The sequence below is a fragment of the Struthio camelus genome, chromosome 12 (genome assembly GCF_040807025.1).
Source record: "Struthio camelus isolate bStrCam1 chromosome 12, bStrCam1.hap1, whole genome shotgun sequence".
In the NCBI taxonomy this organism is placed as follows: Eukaryota; Metazoa; Chordata; class Aves; order Struthioniformes; family Struthionidae; genus Struthio; species Struthio camelus.
The window spans coordinates 25865776-25884546 of record NC_090953.1 but is presented as its reverse complement, the minus strand read 5'-3'; the positions used below and the strand labels follow the sequence as shown (position 1 = coordinate 25884546).

Genomic DNA, 18771 nt, shown 5'->3' with positions numbered 1-18771 from the left:
AGCAGTCACTGCAGCTTAGTGCCGTTGCTGCCTCCTGCTAAGGCTGCCTGACTCTCTCTCGTGCAGTTGACTCACGCATTTTTTTTTGCCAGGAAGGCTTGCTACTGGCAGCTGGAGCCCATCTCCTCCATGTCTGTTCTTTCCCCAGATTAGCAGTAAGATCAGGTCTTCTTGATCTTGCAGAACCTATGGACAAGTGCAACACTACTGATTGTTACTTTAGATGCAGTTCACTGCATCTTTGTTCCCTGTTCGTGACTGTTCCAAGACTGCACATCAAAAAGGATCGTCAGAGATGTTTAGTGCCGCCATGCATACAGGTTATGTAGGGTAAAAGCAGTCAGGAACAGCAAGGACAAAGCCCAGTGCGGTGTTAATGGTGTACTTACATAGTTTCTTGCCTGTGCATCTTGTGTTTTGCTTCGGGCTTGCTCTGTCTATGGAGGTAGACTGTGCTATTAGTTGTGTCCACAGGGACCACAGCTTGCTCAGCTGACAGCTCTGCTGCTTTATTTAATGCTCAGTGGCTGTGCTGACCACTGGCATCCCAACGTGGATACAGCCAGTTGGTCTAAACCACGTGGTTTGTTCCCTGGGTAGGATGAAGCGAAATTTCATGGTGTGTTTAGGATACTGCAAAGAGCGTGCATGCAGGTCCTGCCTCTAGCACTGAGCCTTGGACCTGTCTCTCTGAGTAATAATAAATCAGTATTAAAAAACAGTAATAAAAATCTCTATCTGCTTCTCCCAATGCTGGATCCCTTGAGAACAGAATTTGGAGACAAAGTTTCTCCAGAATACTTGAGTGATAGATGGGGTGTTTTGTCAAAAGCCAAACCTGAGCAGCAATGAGGGAACACAAAATACCTTCTCGAGGGCTGCTGTGGCCATGGAATCCCTTCTTGAGGACTTTGAGCAACGTTTCTGCGCTTACAGATAGGACTGAGGCTGAGTCTCTGTTCCCCGAGTTTGCACCAACTCTGCTTTGCCTCTAGCTTGAACTGTTTTTGTGCATAAGCAGTTTTATTAACTTGGAATCATATAAAGGACTGAGTTGAGCTCTTCTGAAACCTGCTAATCAACACCTCTCAATGAAAAGTTGCTGAAAGTGCTGCTGTTGCTGTTCTCCGAGTCCTCTCACTTTCACACCTTTTTCAAAAATGTGAGCACAGAGAAGCAGCTGTTAAATTAACTCAGTGACAGTAACACAAAAGCTAAAGTACAAAGGCTTTATGATTGCAGGGGATGCAAGGATTAGCTCTTTAAAGTGCACCTTCTGAACTCCAGCTCTAAGAGAAGAGAAGTGGTCATTTTACATTTTTGGAAATAACGATGCATCTGTCCTGCCGTTGGCATGATCACCCTGCTGGTGTTGCTGGTTGCTGGCAGCAGGTGTCAGCAGTCAAAGTAGCTGAGCACACGCTCAGCACAACTGTGGGTACAAGCCTGTCCCACAGCCACTAATCCCAACATTGCTGGGGGACACGTTCAGGCTAAGTCTTAATCTCTGCTTTCACCACGGTGTGAGCGCCTGCTGGAATAGGACTATGAGCCAGAGGGGTCAAAGCAAAACAGAATGACCAAGTTAACCTGGAAATCTATAAACCTCATCTTCCCAGGAGAACAATGCTGTTTGGGGGGTGGGCAGGGGCATTTGCAGGCAGGTGTAGCTTTCTCAGCTTTGCTCTTCCAGGATTGTATGGGAAGTAGTTGAGCACCGCATTTGGCAAGAAGATTTTTAAAAATGCAGAAGGGTTGGGGTAAAGGATGGGATAAAGCCTGCTACAGCCCAGCCTCGATGTGTTTTGGGGTTTGGTCTTTTGGTTTGGAGACACTTTAAGAACAGAACCGATTGCTCTAAATCAGAGATGTTCAGGGGCCAGGGGCTGTGCGTCAAATCAGGTAGGCCATCTCTATGGCCTGCATCCTGTCTCTTTTCATCTCAGAGTAGTTGAGAACAACGTGGTTCTGTGTTATCTGCAGTTGCAAAATGAAGTGTTGCCTCTAATTAGAGTGAGGATAAATAAGCAGTTAATCCGCTCACAGCTCAAACACCCACTGACTCCTGCACTGCCTCCCCCATCATCTCCTGCATCAATGTAACGCCTTTTCTGCCACAGTAGGAAGGGAGGGTGCAGCCTGCACAAACTGAAAACTCAGAATGTGGGGGCAGGATGACAAAGAGGAGTTGCTGGCTCTGTCCGTGTCTCTACCTTCTGCTTTGCTGAGCAGAAAAGCTATAGAGCATGCAGGATCTCTGGTTCAGCTGGGTGCTAATGCTGAAATGTTTGGCAAGTGCTGCTGCGCTCTTGCAGAGCCAGGGGTTTTGCTGTTAGAACATGTTGTGGTCTTTGGTTTTATTTCATTTTTGGTTTTGGTTTTGTTTTTTTTAAAAAAAAAGGTGAAGACTCTCTGTAAGCTGTCTGGCCATCTCCAGCCAAGCTTCTGAGACTTAAGGTTCACAGGATGGCTTAGGAAAGACAGAGACCTTTGTGTCACAACAGGAACGGGATTTGTTTGTAAAGTATGTAGGTATTAAAAGGTCTGTTTTATAAAGGCAAAGAAAGAAAAAAATCTGTCAGGTTTAAGATTACCTCTGTCTCTGTTGTGGTTACAGCCAAACAGAGCAGGTTTTCTGGTAGGCAATTTCATTGCCTAATTACAGTTCAATCACATCCGCAGTTCAAGGCACAGTTCTGCTAAGCACAGATTCCTTCATGGGAAGGAACTGTTTCAAAAAGCAAGGTAATGTTAGGATATTACTGATCGTTTTTGACTTTTTTTTGCTTTCTGTGGACTTCCTTTTCATATCAAAGATAAATGCATAAACAAAAGCATGATGGATGGGAGGTCAGCTGTGAGGAGTAATGAATAAGCTGTGCCGAAAAATTGAAACTCCTTGAGACAAAGGCTGTCTTCATTTGTGTGTTAATGATGCTTGAATGCACGGTTGTCAGTTAAACAGTAATAAGCACTACATTGTTTCATCCAGATCTGCTGCTGCATATTGCTTAGCAGGGGTTTCTAGGGTTGGAATGTGTAAGATGATCGGTTGCATGCTTTCTTTAATAAGACCGGGTAATTCTCACTCTGCGCTTCCATCGTTTGAATTTCTGAGTCCGTAAACCTCACAAGGGTTTTCCCGCTGTTAAAGTCTGAACAGGTCTGCCATATTTTTTCAAAGGAGAGCCTGTAAGGTGAAATCTTATCCATAGGTGGTTTATACAAAAGTTTGGAAGACCGCTTCCTGCTGGAGAAGTGCATGAATGCAAGTCCTGTGTACGGACCCTGACTGTATAGGAGAAGTGGCTGAGCTGAGATGCCAAGAGAAGGAAAGGAGAGGTAGCTCAGGCAGAGCCTGTCCCTTGGAGATGGCTGTGCTGTAGCAGGGGAAATACAAACCACATCCCTCATGCTTATGGATCACAGGCTGAAGACCCACACAGTGACTCAGTGGCTGAATCAGATAAGGAGTGTCCTGGTTCCAGTCCTCAAACTGCGAGGTACGCTTGGGTAATACCAGAAATGCAAAGCCTTCACAATTCCCATTGATGTCAGCAACTCCTGGCAGTAATGAGGCATAGTAGATGATGGATCAGGCAGTATTAGCTCTGGCAGCTGGGAAAAGAGAAATAGGTGATTCTCAGCACCTCCAATGAGATGTGGTTTGAGCCAGTTTAATAGCTTTCTGCCTCTTTTGCCTTTTCACGGAATGACAGAATCACAGAATAATGGAAGAGACCTCTGCAGATCATCTAGTCTACCCTCCTGCTCAAAGCAGGGTCAGGGGTTGCTCTGGGCAGGTTGCTCAGGGAATTATCCATTTGGGTTGTGAATATCTTCAAAGGTGAAGACTCCACAACTTCTCTGGGCAACCTGTTCCAATGTTTAACCACCCTCACTGTAATAAAGTTTTTCTTACATTTAAGTGGAACTTCTTGTGTGTCAATCTGTGCCTGTTGCCTCTTGTCCTTTCACTGGACAATAAGCTAGAAGAGTCTAGCTCCATTTTTCCTTCCCTTGCAATACTTCCATCCCATAGCAGCCTCTGCACCCAGCCAGCTCAACTTGCTCACCCCTCCAAAAACACCAGGTCTCTGCAGAAATAGTTCACCAAGCAGTCTGATGAGTGCTAAAGTTAATATATGGGAAGGGGTAAGGTGGCTCTCCTGGTGAATATATCTTGTTGAATCTACTTAGCCATAATCAGGAAGTTTCAACACTGGTTGGTGGTCTGCCCATCCATTCATGAGGAGCTGCTCTTCAGAGTAGCACCTTTTCTCCTGCTGTGAGCTTGTCTCTGCTCACCTATCAATTTCAATAACAGACACCAGCCTCCTTCATGCATAGCCCTGCTTCCCTGCAGAGCAGGTCAGGCCTGCATGCTGGGTCCTACTGGTGAGCACATCATGAATGAGATCATGTGTTAAAGGTGGCACCCATTCCTGCTCATGGGGCAATTCATAGAGCTTTTCAATTCTGGTAGGTCCTGTCTTTTGAATGCTTGATCTAGCAACCTCAGCAGTGTTCCCTACACCTCGGGGGAAATCACATATCTCCACAGAGAAGAATAGTCTAATTAAGGGCAGACTAGAAATGCACTCTCTGCAATGGAGGATGGAGCAGACGTGTTCTCTAGGTCTTGCTCTTCGCTCAGCTCTTCATCTCTTGACTCTTCTGTCCATTCAATTTAATAATTCAAAAACACTTGTGGAGCTCTCTCTGCCAAGCATCTAGCTATTGCCTTTCCTTTCCAATCTCTCTCTTCTATAGAAACTAGCCTTGGAGGGTTTAAGGTTCCAGAGAGATAGAAGTAAAAATAATGTGGAGAAAATGAACTTTAATTTAATTTCTCTAGACCTCAATTCCATCAAACTGGGATGTCGGATTTCTGCCCCATAATTCTGGTTGGGAGACTTCCGAGTTAGGCCTGGATTTGCCTGCAAGAAAACAAGATTTTTTTCTCTAAGTCTTCATGCAAAGGAGTTCTCTGTACTATATCCAGTGGGTGTGGAGTAAGTGGGAAACCTCAGGGGAAACCACAACTCATTTACTACTTAAATGAAAATTGAAAAAGAGTTGAAAACATGATGTGCAAGATTTCAAATTTTACTTTATCAACAACAGTTGTTGCCTGTGGAAGAATGACTGTAACAGAGGGATTTAATCTTTGTAAACAAGAGACAAATGCATCAAAACAGACCCTCAGGCATTTGACAAGACTTTAAATTTGACCTGCCTTTGGAGAAGCAGTGAAGAAGAAGCTGAAGCAACTTAACTGCTGCTAAGCGTTTTATTGGCACCAGGAGCTCTGTGAAAGAGAGAAATAGGAGGCTCCAAGGGTTTCACTCTTTGCATCTGTGTTTTATTAGAGCCATCGGTTTTGAACATGCATTTGCCTGCCCAGGTGGATATTTGCAGGGTCTGTGAGCATCTGCAGGGTGTTTCTGGAGTTTTCCAGCTCTGTACGCCTCTGAGGCTAGACTGGCTGCCGCTCTGAAAGGTGCATTAGTCAATGCTAAGGAATTAAAGCATAATTCAATGCCAAAGAGGCAAAATGAACCTTGCTTTAAACCCTATGAACCATGGTGTTTCCAGAGTGGTTAAGCTTGTTTGTTCTTAGCTCGGTGCTAGCAAGGCCTTCTTAGCTGTGCAGTTTTTAGATATATTTATTGTGCACAGTTATGGGAGGGTCTTCTTGCATTCCTTGAAATAATGCTTGGTCTTGACTTACATTTGGAGGATTTGTTAATAGGGCCTTTTTCACAGTTCTCTTGCTCCTCATCTTTCATTAGTACTCTGCAGAGCAGAGTTGCTCTTTGATAAGGAACAGGACTCCCCAGATGTCCTGTGCTGTCATCAGCTCCTGAAAACAATTGGTGGAAGATGCTGCAGAACAAATTGATGATGGAGAGAATAGTAACAGACCCCCGGGCCCGGATGGAGCTACCCACAAGCTGTGAAGGGACTCAAACCTGAAAATGCTGAACTGGTTGGCGTGGTGAGTAACTGTGCTGTTAAAACCACTGTGGCACCAGAGGACAGAAAGGTGGCTAACATGGAGATGCAGGGATCTGTAGGCTATAAACCTGATTTCTGAACTGGAAAGAATGAGGACTTCCTCGAATGAATAGACTTGGAGCTCCTTGAAGGAGTTAGGAAGTGCGTGGGCAAGGTGAGCCTACCAGAATCCTCCACCTGGCTTTCCCAAAGGTATTTGGCAAGGTCCCTCAGCAAAGGCTCCTAAAGAAATGAAGCAGTCCTGAAATAGGAGGGAGGTCCTTACAGGGAGAAATAATTTGCTAAAAGAAAAGGAACAAAAGGTAGGAGGAAACAATCTGTTTCTGTAGCAGAAAATGCCAAGGATCTGTACAAGGACTGTGTTCAGCATATTCAAAAAGGATCTGGAAACGCAGGCAAATACTGAAGTTTGCTGCTGATACAAAGTTACTCAGGGTTGTATGGATGAAGGCCAACTGTGGAAAGAGACAGGGCAATAAAAAGATGAAATTCAAATGCACATAAATATAAAATGGTGCACATGGGAAAAAAAAACAATTTTAACTCTATTTATAAAACAACAGGTTCTGAGTTAAGCGTTACCGGCTGGGCTGGAAAGCTGGGCTTATAACAGCCCATGCCATGAAAATGCCAGTTCAGTGGTCAGTAGCCATCAAGAAAACAGATTGCATGCTAGAATTATCAGGGGAAAAACAGATAGCAAAACAGAGAACATTGCTACTTGTTCTAAGAGAGGAACTGGGAGTATCAAGGGAAACTGGTGCAAGCTAGGGATCCCCAGATCTTTGAGACTCCCTTTGGGGGAGAAGGGACCATTCCCAGAGGGCCTGGATCTGTGCAGGGACTCCAGATAAGTGCCTGAAGGCTGTTCTGGCCCAGCCCTAGAGGGTTACTGTCACCAGGAAAGGGGATATTGAGTTCTGTGCAGATGCGTGCTCTGCCTCACAGACATAACACATCTCTCAGAAGTCCAGCACTTGCTGAGTCACCTTTGTCCTTCCCTAGCTCTGTTGTGAAGTGCCTGCAGGAAGCTGGTGGCTGACGAGTCACTGGCCTCCATCACCTGCAGAAGCCACTGTGGTGACCCTTGCATGCAAAATCCATTTCTAAAATATAATTTGTAATGCCCTTTTAATACACAAGCTAGGAAAATTCCTTTGGTCTCTGGTAACAGCTGGGAAAATGAAGCTATGCTGGGCTGCAGAGAGAGAAAGCAGCGGAGGAGCACTGCAGTGACTATTTCTGCTTGAATGCTGGAGCTCTCAGCAGGCCCATGCCAAAAGCGTCACACGAGCAGACTCCAACCTCCACTGCTATCCTCTGCTGGCTCCCCAGCTACGTTGCAGATGGCATGCTGAGGGGCCCACCTCTGCAGTCCAAAGCTGAAGGAAGGCAGAGGCAAAAAGCGTATCACAGACACTGCCAGGCTGGTGGTCTGGCGCTGAGGTTTGTGTCATTGGCTCTGTAGAGGAGGAGGAGTGGCCCTGCACCCCTCTGAGGCAGGTTCCCTCGTGTATGGATGACAGTTATTTTTCCCAAGTTAGAAGCAACATCACCTCTTTTCAAAGAACATATGGATTAAAAAATCCACAGGAAACTTGGTCTCCGTTTGCAAGCGAAGTCATTTTTGTTGCAGCTACCTTTCAAGCTGGATTTGTTCAGTCACAGGGTGACAGGGCAGGAGGCAACCCTCTTGGCTTCACAGGAATGGAAGAATCTGGCCACAGCATGATCAGCCTGCTCTGGCCTGTACAGCCAAGCTGCAGCTGCCTGTTGTGCTACCTGCAATCCTTATTCCCAGGTGCAGTAAAACATCCTCTGGATGGACCCAGCTTGTCGAGCATCCATGCCTCCCCAGGGACTGTTTAGTACATACACAATATTCATCAGAAAACATACTTGGCTGTGATTACACCACTGAAAAGGGTGAGCTGTGCTGAACCTCCTGCTCAGCATCTGTTGGTTGGGCACCTTTGTGCTGTTGAGGCTAGTTTTTAAACAAGACTACTGTACAGGATGCAATCGATGCTTTTCAAAGGCCTGAGCGGATTATAGCTGCACAGTTACCTTTAGCAACAACCTCATTGCTCAGCAAGCAGTGAACTCAGGTCTCTTTCATGAGTTATTTTCCATAAAACCACACTTGGCTGCCCTGAATCGTGCTCCCACGTCCATCCTCCACTAAGACCCTGAGCAGCTTTTCCACCGCTCTTCTCAGGTTTGAAATCAGGATTATGAGCCCATCTTACTCAACTCTCCCCACATGCCCCATCAGGCCAGATCTTAGTACTCAGCAATTAACTCAGTGTTCCCTCAGTGGGTGGGTATTTGTTACAACACTGGGACAGGGCAGGACTGATTCCCGTCCAGGAACTCCACATTCTTCTTGCCCCAGAGAAGAACCAGTCGTTCCCATGTCTGGCTTGAAATGTTGTGCCTTGCAGTCCCTCATCAGTAGCACTGGGATCAGAAACACTTGCCCCTCCTCTCTCACCCAGACCTGGATAATGCTTGCAGTTTGCAGCTGCCAGCTGAAAAAGAGGAAAGATCTGTGTTGGCTTGGTCACATATCTAGTTAAAATCAGACCAGAATAAAAGCCTTCACCCATCTGAAATCCTGTGTTGGTTCCTGCTGCTTGGAACGTGACAGTCCCTGTCCCCTGGAGCTGCCATCCTCTCTCAGCTAATCTCCAGGAGCATCCTGCTGCACTGAAGGAACAGGATTTAACCCCTGTCATGCTTCGGTAGGTGCGGTAATTGCCCAGGACTCCTTTCTCTGGCCTCTCTGTAATTGGTATCACTTCATCCCTGGCTTCATCCTCTGTAATCCTACAGGTAACCCCTTGTCTTGCTCTTCCCCGCCTTCGGCTCACATGCAGTGACACAGCAAGCATCACAACAGTGAGAGTTTCGACCCTGCCATCAGGGAGCCAGGACGGACAGAGTAAGGAGAGTTTTTTCACCTAACTTCATCTCTTTGATCCCTGTTGTGCAGAGCCTCTCTAGGACTCCCGGTGTGTCAGCTGTCCCTCAGCCAGCCCTGGTCAGCATTTCATCCCAGTGCAGGAAAGGACTGACATAGTGTCAGCCTGCACCCACATTCACAGCCCTGCCTCAGCTCCCTGGGGTAGCAGGGACAGAGGGGGATGCACACTGCAGGTCCACAGGGCTGAGCACAAACTCCCCTCTACCCCCACCCCTGCAGAGACTGCAGCTGCCCAAGTAGAGCCCCGACATTTAGGGGAGGAAAGTAGCTGATAAATCGCCTGTGTGTACAGTAGGAGCCAGCAGCTTCAGAGCACTTACAGAGGAATGTAGCTCGGCTTCCCAGGTATCACCCCTTCCTCAGTGCAAGGAGAAACTAGAACCCATCTCATCTGTTGGTGCCAGTGCAGGGCAGTACCAGGTTCTTCCTGCCCATCCGGCACCCTCTCTAGCCCATTGCACATCCTCTTCCTCCTCCTTCCACACCTATTGCATTGACTACATGCCAAGCTTTCTCCAGATGCCCCAAATTTCCAGCACTTTTGCAACTGTGACTGAATTTAAAACGGTTTTGAAAAAAGGCTTGAAACTGTGTCAGTCTCTTTCAAGGTATGTTTTCGCAGTACATAATGACAGTGCAGTACGATGGAGGAGGGATACAGGCTGCAAGAGGAAATAGATAAAAGAACATGTCTTTGCGTGGCTGGAGCACCAGCTGCAAGCAGCAACTGCCATGCAAATACTCCTGCTGCTCCAGAACATCAGTTTTGGAGCCATATTCCTCAGGAGGTAGTAGCTCGAATGGGGCAATGCAGACAATCTTGCAAGCTCAACCACCTGGAAAAGAGTGAAACAATGCCAGTCAGAGGAGATCTCAGCTCCGTGGCACCTTGTGTGCACTGGCAGGGTGGGATCATGGGTATCATCCCAGGCAGCCTAACTGAACACTGGTGAAACCTTCCAGCAGGACTCATGAGGGGACTGCCAGGTGATACCTGAGCCAAAGTCACAGTCACAGCCACCTAGCACCACCAGGACAGAGGGCTGAGAGCCACAGGGCTTCCTCTCTCGGCTGGCCTGTTGGAGGAAATGAAGCTGTCATGATGTGAGCGAGGGTTGCTGTAAATGCCACATCCACAGCGTGCATTGCATTTATGTATCCCAAAGAGCACACAGGAAGCACCCTAAAGGGCCATCCTCTTGAGAGGTGAGCAGAGGAGCAGCCCCAGCACTGCCCCACTTGGCATTACTCCACCTGAAAGGGAGAGCTGGGAAAGTGCAAAAGAGGGAGTGAGATTCCCCCAAGAGCAAAGCTGGTGCAGCCCAGGGCCTCAAGCACATGGGGGCATGAGGCTAGCGGAGACCTCCCCGGTGGGTGGCAGACCAACTAGTAGGGCATGTCTTGTAGTTGGCCTGCTGGCCCATCAGCATGTCATGCCTCCTGGTCAGACAGAGTACATATGCTGATCGGCTAGCCACCTTCGGGGAAGTCTGCACCTTCTGACTGGCCAGCTGGCTGCCTTTGGGGAAGTCGGCACCATCTGGCTGACCAGCTGGCCACCGAGGGAGAACGTGCACAGTGTGGAAGTATGGACTTGCAAGCGGCAGGAGGGAAAACGTGGCAGGAATACTTTGGTCTGCTTTTAATTTTTTTCCCTCCTTGTAATATTAAGGCTGCTGTTGCAATTAGTAGTCTAACCCCTTGCTGTTAAAAGGCATGAATCTTACCTAGCCCCTTTCTCTTGAAAAGCGGTAAACGCTGAGGACCCTGCTGATAAATCTTCCCCTGTGCTAATTCCCAGGAGAACTGGATCATCTCAGGCATTTCCATGCCCTCCTCGCATAGCCAGCACCCCCCTGCAAAGTCACAGACCTGTAAGTTTGGCAGAAGTTGTCATGGCCCTGAGTGCACTGATAGGCCTTAATGGCCCTGACCAGCCTCACCTGGGACACTCACCCATGCACCCTCTGCTCATGGGCCCAGGAGCTCCATTTAAACTCAGTCCTGGGCCTTTAGTCTCTACCTGAGTTATGTTGTAGGATTATTGGTCTCCAGTTCAGCCATAGCCTTGCCTGGCTATGGACCTCAACCTTCAGTTTACTTGAGCCCTAGACAACCCCGGACATGCACAGTTGCTGTCTGTGCCTCCCACCATCCCTGAGCAGGCATTGCTCTGTCTCTGGGCCTGGCATTTTGGGCATGCATAGCTCCATCCTATTAACAGAAAAGGAAGAGCTGGTTAGGGATGTGATACTCAATGGCAGGTTTGGCTGTAGTGGCCATGAAACATAAGGGGGTGTGAAAAAAGCAAGTAGTGGTATACACACCCTGGGTTTCAGGAGAGCTGGCCAACTTATTCAGGGAGCTGGTAAGTAGAATCCCACGGGAGGCAGCTGTGAAGGGTAAAGGAGCTCAGGGGAGCTGGTGGGTTTTTAAGGACAGCATCCTCCAAGCATGAGAGCAATCCATCTGTTACTCAAGTAAACAAGCAGATGTATCAGGAGGTGAGCTTGGCTAAATAGGAAACTTGGAACTGAGCTCCGACATTCAAAGGCAGTACGCAGGTGGTAGAAGCAGGAACAGGCTACAAAAGAGAAATTTAGAAACATTGCCCAGGCACATAGGAATGATGTTAGGAAAGACAAAGCTCAGCTTGCTGAAATTTGCAAGGGATGTCAGGGTTTCTACTTCTACATTAGTTGAAAAAGGCTGAGCAAGAAAAGATGTGGGACCACTGCTGAACGGGGCAAGGGATTTAGTGATAGAGGTCACATAAAACTGGTACTCCGTGCCTTCTTTGCCTCAGTCCTCACCAGCAAGGTCTCCTGGGTTCTGTACCTAGAGGCAGGATTCAAAGGGAAGAATAACCAGCAGTGGATGAGGATCAAGATAGGTATTACTTGAGAAAACTTGACCCATAAAATTCCATGAGACCAGATAGGCTGCATCCAAGGATGCTGAGACAGCTGAACGTCTGTGTGAGTGGATGTCCTGCAAAGCTATTCTCTATGACTTTTGAAAGTCCCCGTCATTGTGGAGATCGAGGGAGGACCATGATGACGGGAGAAAGACAGATGTCACACCCATCTTCAAAAAAAGCCAGAAGAACAACTTGGGAGCTACTGGCCCGTTGGCCTTACTGTGAATCCTGAGAAAATCATGGAGCGAGTCTTCTTGGACCACGTTTCTGGGCATGTGGAGGAGCAGAAGGTGATGGGGAAGAGTCAGCAAGGGTGGTAAATCCTGCCTGGCCAACCTGACTGCCTTCCACAATAAAATCACTGGAGTTGTGGGTGAGGGAAGAGCAGTGGTGTCATTGACCTCAGCAGTAGCAAGGCTTTTGACACCATCTTCTACAACTTTCTTGCATGGGTATGGTTCTGGGTGGGTGGACAACTAGGTGGATAAAAACGCACTGGATGCTGGGGCTCAGAGGACTGTGGTTAAGAGGTCATGCTCTTGGGTGCAGGGCACAGCTGGGGCACTGCAGGGGTCTATTTTGAGACATTTCCTGTTTAAAATCTTTATCCAGCCCCGGAGGAGGCAAGGGGTGTGCTCTGGTCAGAGCTGCAGGTGGCCCCAAATTGGGGTGAATGCTCGAGGAGCTCACGGGCAGAGCGGCCCTCCGGAGGGACGGGCTGGCAGGAGCCTGAGGACCCCCCCCGGCCCCCCAGGGAAGACGCCCCGGGGAAGGAGGGGGAGCCCTGCTGCCGGGGCAGGGGGCGGTTGGGGGTCGGGCGGAGGGGCGGTGCCGGGCGGCTGTGGCGGCGCGCGGTGCCAAGGGCGGGAAGCCCAACGGCTCGGCTGGGGGCGGGGGCGGGGGTGGGGGGTGGGGGCAGCAGGCGCCGCGCGCCACAGCCCCGCAGCGCGGGCGGGAGCGGCGCGTGCCGCGGCCCCGCCCCCGGCCCCGCCCCCCCGGGCTATAAGTAGGGGCGGCGGCGGCAGGGCGGCGGCAGGCGGGAGCGGGTCCCGCCGAGGCCGGTCATGGCGGCGCTGCCCTGTCTGTTCCTGCTGTTGTGCGGCGCCGCGCTCGGGCCCGCCGTGCACCTCGACTTCGCCGAGCACCGCAGCCAGGCGGCCAAGATCAAGGTCAACCCCCGCGGCAGCCTCTGGGCCACAGGTACCGGCGGGAGCCTGCGGGGGGGGGGGGTGGCTGACCCTGAGACCTGTTGCTTCAGGTGGGGGAGCCTGGCTGGGGGTGAGGGACTGGTGCCCCTTGCTCAGGGAGCCTTGAGACCTGGTGGCAATGCTTCTGCCTGGCTAAGCGCTGCTGAGCTTGCCTCAGAGGTGGGGTGATGGGACAGAATGTGCTAGGGTTGCCTCTGTTGATGGTGGCCCTCCATAGGGCTCCTACTGTGGCTCCCTGGATGATCCCTCTTCTAGGAGAGAGTTGAGGTCATCTTTGCACACACTGTGATCTGAAATGGATGCCAAGGGTTCTGGTCTGGAGGGGTTTCTGGCCACTTGGGGATGTGGCAGGCTGTGGCTAGCCCCCTGCTCCCCCTCCCTGCAAGGTGGAGGGGGGATGCTGGAGGGCTTGCTGAGCCCTGCCCCAGCAGGTTGATGCTGTAGTTGGCAGAGGAAGGTACCCTATCTCCTGTGGTGGCCAGGAGAACCTCAGAGCAGTGATGAGGCAGTCTCAGCTTTATGGAGGAATTCATATCTCATGGTGATGAGTGCAATATTTCTTGATCTCTAGAAATCTTGACAGCAGAAGGAAAGTTCCTGTAAGTCTGATGTGGAACCTGGGATTTCTGAATTATTCCTCGTTAGCTCATGACTTCATTGTTGGCTCTTTCAGGCAGATGTGGGTTTGCTTGGTGCTTCTCATGGAACTGTGTTGCTATGAAGTAGCAGATGATAGCTTAATGTCCTTCTGCTGGAATCCCTGAGTCCCTCTCTAGGTGTTTTCTTGGGTACAGAAATGTGTTGTGTTGCAGGTCACTTCATGGGGAAGAAGAGTGTCTCAGGCTCTCCACACCTGGAGTCACCGGAAGATCCTGCTGTGCCGATGGTTTTTGGTCCCTCTCTTAGAGCCTTGCTGGAGGATATGATGGAACTGCTTACCCGTGAGCTCCTGAAAATCCTCTTGCAAGAAAGACTTTTGGATGAGAACCAAGGGAAATATGATCTCGCTGGCCAGGTGAATATTGACTGATAGGAAGGGAGATGTCCTGAACAGGGAGGTGGTAGAAATGTTAGTCTGCAACAGCCAGCCAGTGAGTCGGGAGATGTGAGCATCTACCCAACTGTTAGGATGTTTTTCCTCTCTCCACCCTCTTCTGCTCCTGCTAATCCTCAAACCACCTCTTAAGAGCAGTCTTAAGGGGACAGAAAAGAGGTATCTCTAGGCTTGTGTCCAGTTGGACAAGTGATTGGGAAGGGCATGAAGATGAGCAGGGAATGTTGCAGTAGAGCTGTGGGAGTGGTGATCTCCAGCCCAGGGACTGTTAACGGGCAGCTGGATGCGGAAGAGAATGGCCACTGAGGCTGTCATGGAAAAATGTCCCCTCACCTTGCCTAACCCATTCACTGCAGGGACCAGGAAATCCTACCTCCCCTCTCTCTAAAGAGAGAAAAAATCAAGAGGGATGCAGCTTCCTACATGCAGAGAAAGGAGCCTGTCTTGCAGAGAGGTCTTGGGCTTCTGATGCCCTCATCCTGGGGTTATGTTGCCTTGGTCAGATCCCTTGTTACTGGGGGGCACTTAATACTGTTAGCTTGGCTTGCAACAGGGAAGTGTGCATTGCTCATGCTGCTGCACAGAGGGGGTCTCAGGGAGCAAGCAGGTGCCCCCTGCAGCAGGAGTGCTCTGGTAGTCCTGCTGCGCATCAGCCTATCCTCAGCTGCCTCTCCTTGGCTCCTAGGTGTAGCTTTTTGCCTTCGTGGTGGAAAATCTCCTACTGGAGACAATGTGCCCACACAGATCCTCACAGGGACGTGGAGGTGAAATTGCTTGATCTGTGTGCCTCAGTCTGACTGCTGCCTCATGCTCCCCTTGCATCTCGCCCTTTCTAGTCACTGCAGGAAATAATTGAGAGCCTAAAAGGGATGAAATCTGCTTAGGTGGGGTCTACACACCCTGTCCTCTGAGCTGCTGTGCTTGAGGAGCTATCCAGTAACACTGCACACAGGTAAAACGGCTTCTGTCATCTGGGGTTTAGGTAGTGCTTGCTGTTTGTCCTTTTGGGAAGGTGTGAGTGGAGCAGAGCTGCACGGATGTAAGCCTGAGTGGCACTGATCTGCTCAAACTAAGTCAGGAAGGTGCTTGAGCAGTCAAGATAAATTGAGGCTCTCCCAGAGAACGGCTCCCATCAAGATGGGAACTCTGTAGTGAAGATACAGCTGGGCATTACTGAAGAAACCAGCCCCCTCTGCTCCCCTTGAGGGAGGTGCTGTGCAGTAGGACCACTGCACTGCTGCAGCTTGTGCTTCTCATATTGAGCTGAAGGGGAGGAGAGGGCTCTGAAGGTCCTAGACCTTCCTCCAGCCTTTCATGGGAGCCTTTGAGGGGAGGGTATTTTGCTGGTACATGAGCTGTCTGGGCTGGTGGGAGGGCTGGTGGATGTGCTGCCTTGCCTTATGCACTAGGATGTTAGTGAGTGTATGATGAGAGTTCAGTTAAAGGGATCCTTGTGGCTCTCCTCTGTGTAGGTAAGTTGCACAGTCACTGCTCTGACTGCAGATGTGCTGGGGTGGAGGCTGTGCTAAGCACTGGTGCTGTGTCTTCGGCAGCCAGCTGGATGTCTATGCCCTGCCAGCCCTATCAGTGCTCATTCCCAGTGCTTGAAGGCAGGTTCTGGCCAGTGTTGAACACCAGCCTTTGGTACATGTGTATGCTGGAGAGTGCTTTGGCTCATAGTCAAGCTGGCACCAGCTGGCTGGTTGCCTTTTTGTCCTGGTGCCTCTGCTGGAGGTGGCATGTCTTGCACCCATGTGGCATTTAAACTTAGGTGCCTGGTGTGCAGCTGGCTCCTGCCTCTTGCCCTTCTCCTCCCAAAGCCCCTCAGCTCTCTAACTTCACCCAGTTTGTGCCCCAGTGTTCTCAGGCTGTTCTCTCTCTGCCTATGTGGAAGTGGAGACTCTGCTCTGTGCAGGGTGTTGCATACAGTTCTGGCCTTTCAGCATCTACAAGCAGCTCACTCAACTCAATTCCTGCCTTCCTGCTCCTTTCTTCACTCCCTCCCTCTCCCCCCACCTTGCAACATTCTTGTCTGAGTTGCTGGTTGATACTACAGAACTGTTTCTCCTTGGTGTCTCTGAGCATTGTCCATGTTATGTTTTCTACTGGGTCCTTGGTATTGCTCTCATGTGAGTGACATGATGCCATTGCCAATTCCTGCCACCTCTTCTGCTTTCTCCATCACTATGGCTGTTGTTGGACACCTGGGGTCAGCAACAAGCCTGAGCTTGAACTGATTTGCCTGCCATCTTCACTGGCTGTCAATCAAGCTGTTCAACATGAGTGAAATTCTCCGTCTCCACTTTGCGCAGGAACTATCACTTTCATCTCTAATTCAGATTAGAAAAGCAAAGATGCTTATACCTTCCCTGGGACCTGCCAGTCTGCAAGGCAGGAATTCTCATGCTCTCTAGATGTTGCTCTGATGCACTCGCCGTTCTATGTGGCAGAGTAAGCATCAGGGGACACGGGCTTTATTTTAAAATAAGATCAAACAAGCTTTTTTCCTTTCTGGGGTTGTCACTGGTGATTGACAAACTGTGGGGCCTCTCTAAGCACCCCAGGACTTAATTTTTTTGCTTGTTCTCCTTTCACATGGGTTAATTCCACTTGCTGCTGTTAGGATTTTGTCTCCTCAAGACATCTCTCCCTTTGCAGAGCAGGAGTCCATGTGCTGCTTTGGGCAGTAGAAGTTGCACAGAGCAAAAGGGGCTTACAAAATTTTCTTAAACTACATGCAGCAGGCAGGTCTTGGCTCTCAACATGTTGGGAAGGAGGGGGTTCACAGTGCCTCCCTATTCTGGGGCATGACAAAGATTTGGCTGGCAGGGGAGGATCATCTCAGTGCTTGGTGGGGGTGGGAAGGGCTGTCATCTCATTGCATATGTGGCAGCATTCCTCCACGAGGCAAACAGCCTGTGTGTATGGGCTGAAATGACTTTAGAGATGTGGGGAAAGCCCTTCTGCATGAGCTGAAATCCTGTTCCACACAGCTCTGGGATTTCTGAGCAGCAAGCAATTCCACAAGATTCCTCTGAGACTTCCCTGCTATGTCTTGTCTTTTGCCTTGCTCCTTGCCGAATCAGAGCCCAAGGCTGCTCTTGATCCTGAAACGTGACCCAGAGGCTGCTGTCTCGTTGCAGCAGGGCTGTATTGCAGTGAAGTTCACCTCTGACATCTTAGAGCTGTTGGAGCAAGGGGTTGGGAGGGGGAATCTGGGCCCCTGGCTCCTTCCTTCCTTGTGTGCTTTCCCTCTGGCCCCTGCTGTCCTGAACTCACCTGTGAAAGCACCTTCTTAGCCCAGCCTGGGGCATCAGTCTGGTCTTCTGACCCTATGCTGTCCAGGCAGGCAGGTGACCTAGGCAGAGGCTGCATGTGAGGCAAGTGGCTCACTGTTGTGCTCTCTCTTGTAGGAGACAGGGCTCTTAACAAAGGTGCTGGAGAAGTATTTTTCAAACTGAAGAAGCGCAGCCACAGAGGATGAGGTCTGCAGGCTTGTCCATGTCCAGCAAATGGAGGAGAGCAACTTCCTTGTGGGTTACTGTAGCAACATCGTTTTTATTTTTTTCTGTAATACTGTTAATAGTGATTGCTTGTATGAAAAGCAGAGCCTCCCTGTACATTTCCTGTATGTCTTCTGCTTCCTTTATGTCTAATGTGCCCCTGTGAATAAAACCACCTCTTTGCACAGACCAGCTCAGCCTTTCCTTTGAGGATAGAAATGAGGGAAGCCCAGAGGTTGTGCTGGGGAGGGTGTAGGGAAGGTGCTGGGATCACCCTCAGCACTGATGTGATTTTGCTCTTTATTGTGAGCAGCTGTGTTTCTCCCTTCTGGGGGCATGTGGTGCTACACAGTAAAGAGCACATCCTGCTCTCAGTGTGTTGTTGCCTCTCACCATACAGTGATGCAACCCTGGGCTTGAGTAAGGCTGTCAGTGCAAGCATGCTGAACTCCAACCTTTTTTTTTTTCCCCCCCCCCTTAGCAGCCGGGAGGGGAGGGGATAGGATTCGTTCCCTGCAGCCTCTGCTCACTGAGGGAGACCTGAACTGCTGTGTAGCAAAACTGCAAGCTTGGATGAGCTGATTGCAGCACTTCCTGCTGGAGCCAAGCCCCTGTGGCATCAGTGCGACCTCCTGGCTGGAGTGATTAGCAGTGGTTTAATGGCCAAACCCTCATGAAAATAAAAGGCACTTTGCTCAGGTTCTGGATGTGGTTTCTGGTCCGAGCGTAGTCTCATGGTCCTAGGCTGCCAGGACCTCAGGGTTTTGTACAAGCATGTGGACCTTGTTCTGCTGTCCTTCATGTGCTGGCTGTGACCACTAGGTGCTTAGCCTGGCTTTGGCCCACTCTGGGATTGTCACCTGGTGCAACCTCACCTCATGCACACAGTTAAATGTTCATGTGTACGGAGGTACAGCTCTCAGATCCCCTGTTGTGCAGGACAGCTGAAAAAGGCAGATATTATTTTAGACCTAATTGAAAATTGCCTCTCCAAAAGAGACTGTACAACCCACAGAAGTGCTCAAGGATGGGAAAGAAGCCTTGCAAAGAGGAATAGAGTGGGATGCTGAACCTGCTCT

The 18771-nt window shown here is 49.8% G+C and overlaps 2 protein-coding genes across 3 annotated transcripts in view; both read left to right on the top strand.

Moving 5' to 3' along the window:
• Nucleotides 1-18771, top strand: part of LOC104139042 (mucosa-associated lymphoid tissue lymphoma translocation protein 1-like) — a 142494-nt gene that overhangs the window by 116378 nt on the left and 7345 nt on the right. The gene's annotated exons all lie outside the window — the stretch shown is intronic.
• NMB (neuromedin B) lies at nucleotides 12918-17882 on the top strand. Of its 2 annotated transcripts, XR_011143770.1 has the most exons (4): nucleotides 12930-13127; nucleotides 13948-14150; nucleotides 15026-15141; nucleotides 17603-17882. XR_011143770.1 is itself a non-coding variant. In XM_068958735.1 (3 exons), exons 1-3 carry the CDS (start codon nucleotides 12992-12994, stop codon nucleotides 17648-17650), a joined length of 387 nt encoding a protein of 128 aa, XP_068814836.1. In that variant the 5' UTR covers nucleotides 12918-12991; the 3' UTR covers nucleotides 17651-17882. The 2 variants fall into 2 exon arrangements, 1 of the variants encoding a protein (XP_068814836.1); XM_068958735.1 differs by lacking the exon at nucleotides 15026-15141 and having other exon boundaries at nucleotides 12918-13127.

Coding starts and splice junctions, on each gene's coding strand:
- NMB (XM_068958735.1), top strand. CDS start 12,992: ATGGCGGCGCTGCCCTGTCTGTTCCTGCTGTTGTGCGGCGCCGCGCTC. Junction 13,128..13,947: donor CGGCAGCCTCTGGGCCACAG/GTACCGGCGGGA, acceptor GTTGTGTTGCAG/GTCACTTCATGGGGAAGAAG. Junction 14,151..17,602: donor AATATGATCTCGCTGGCCAG/GTGAATATTGAC, acceptor TCTCTCTTGTAG/GAGACAGGGCTCTTAACAAA.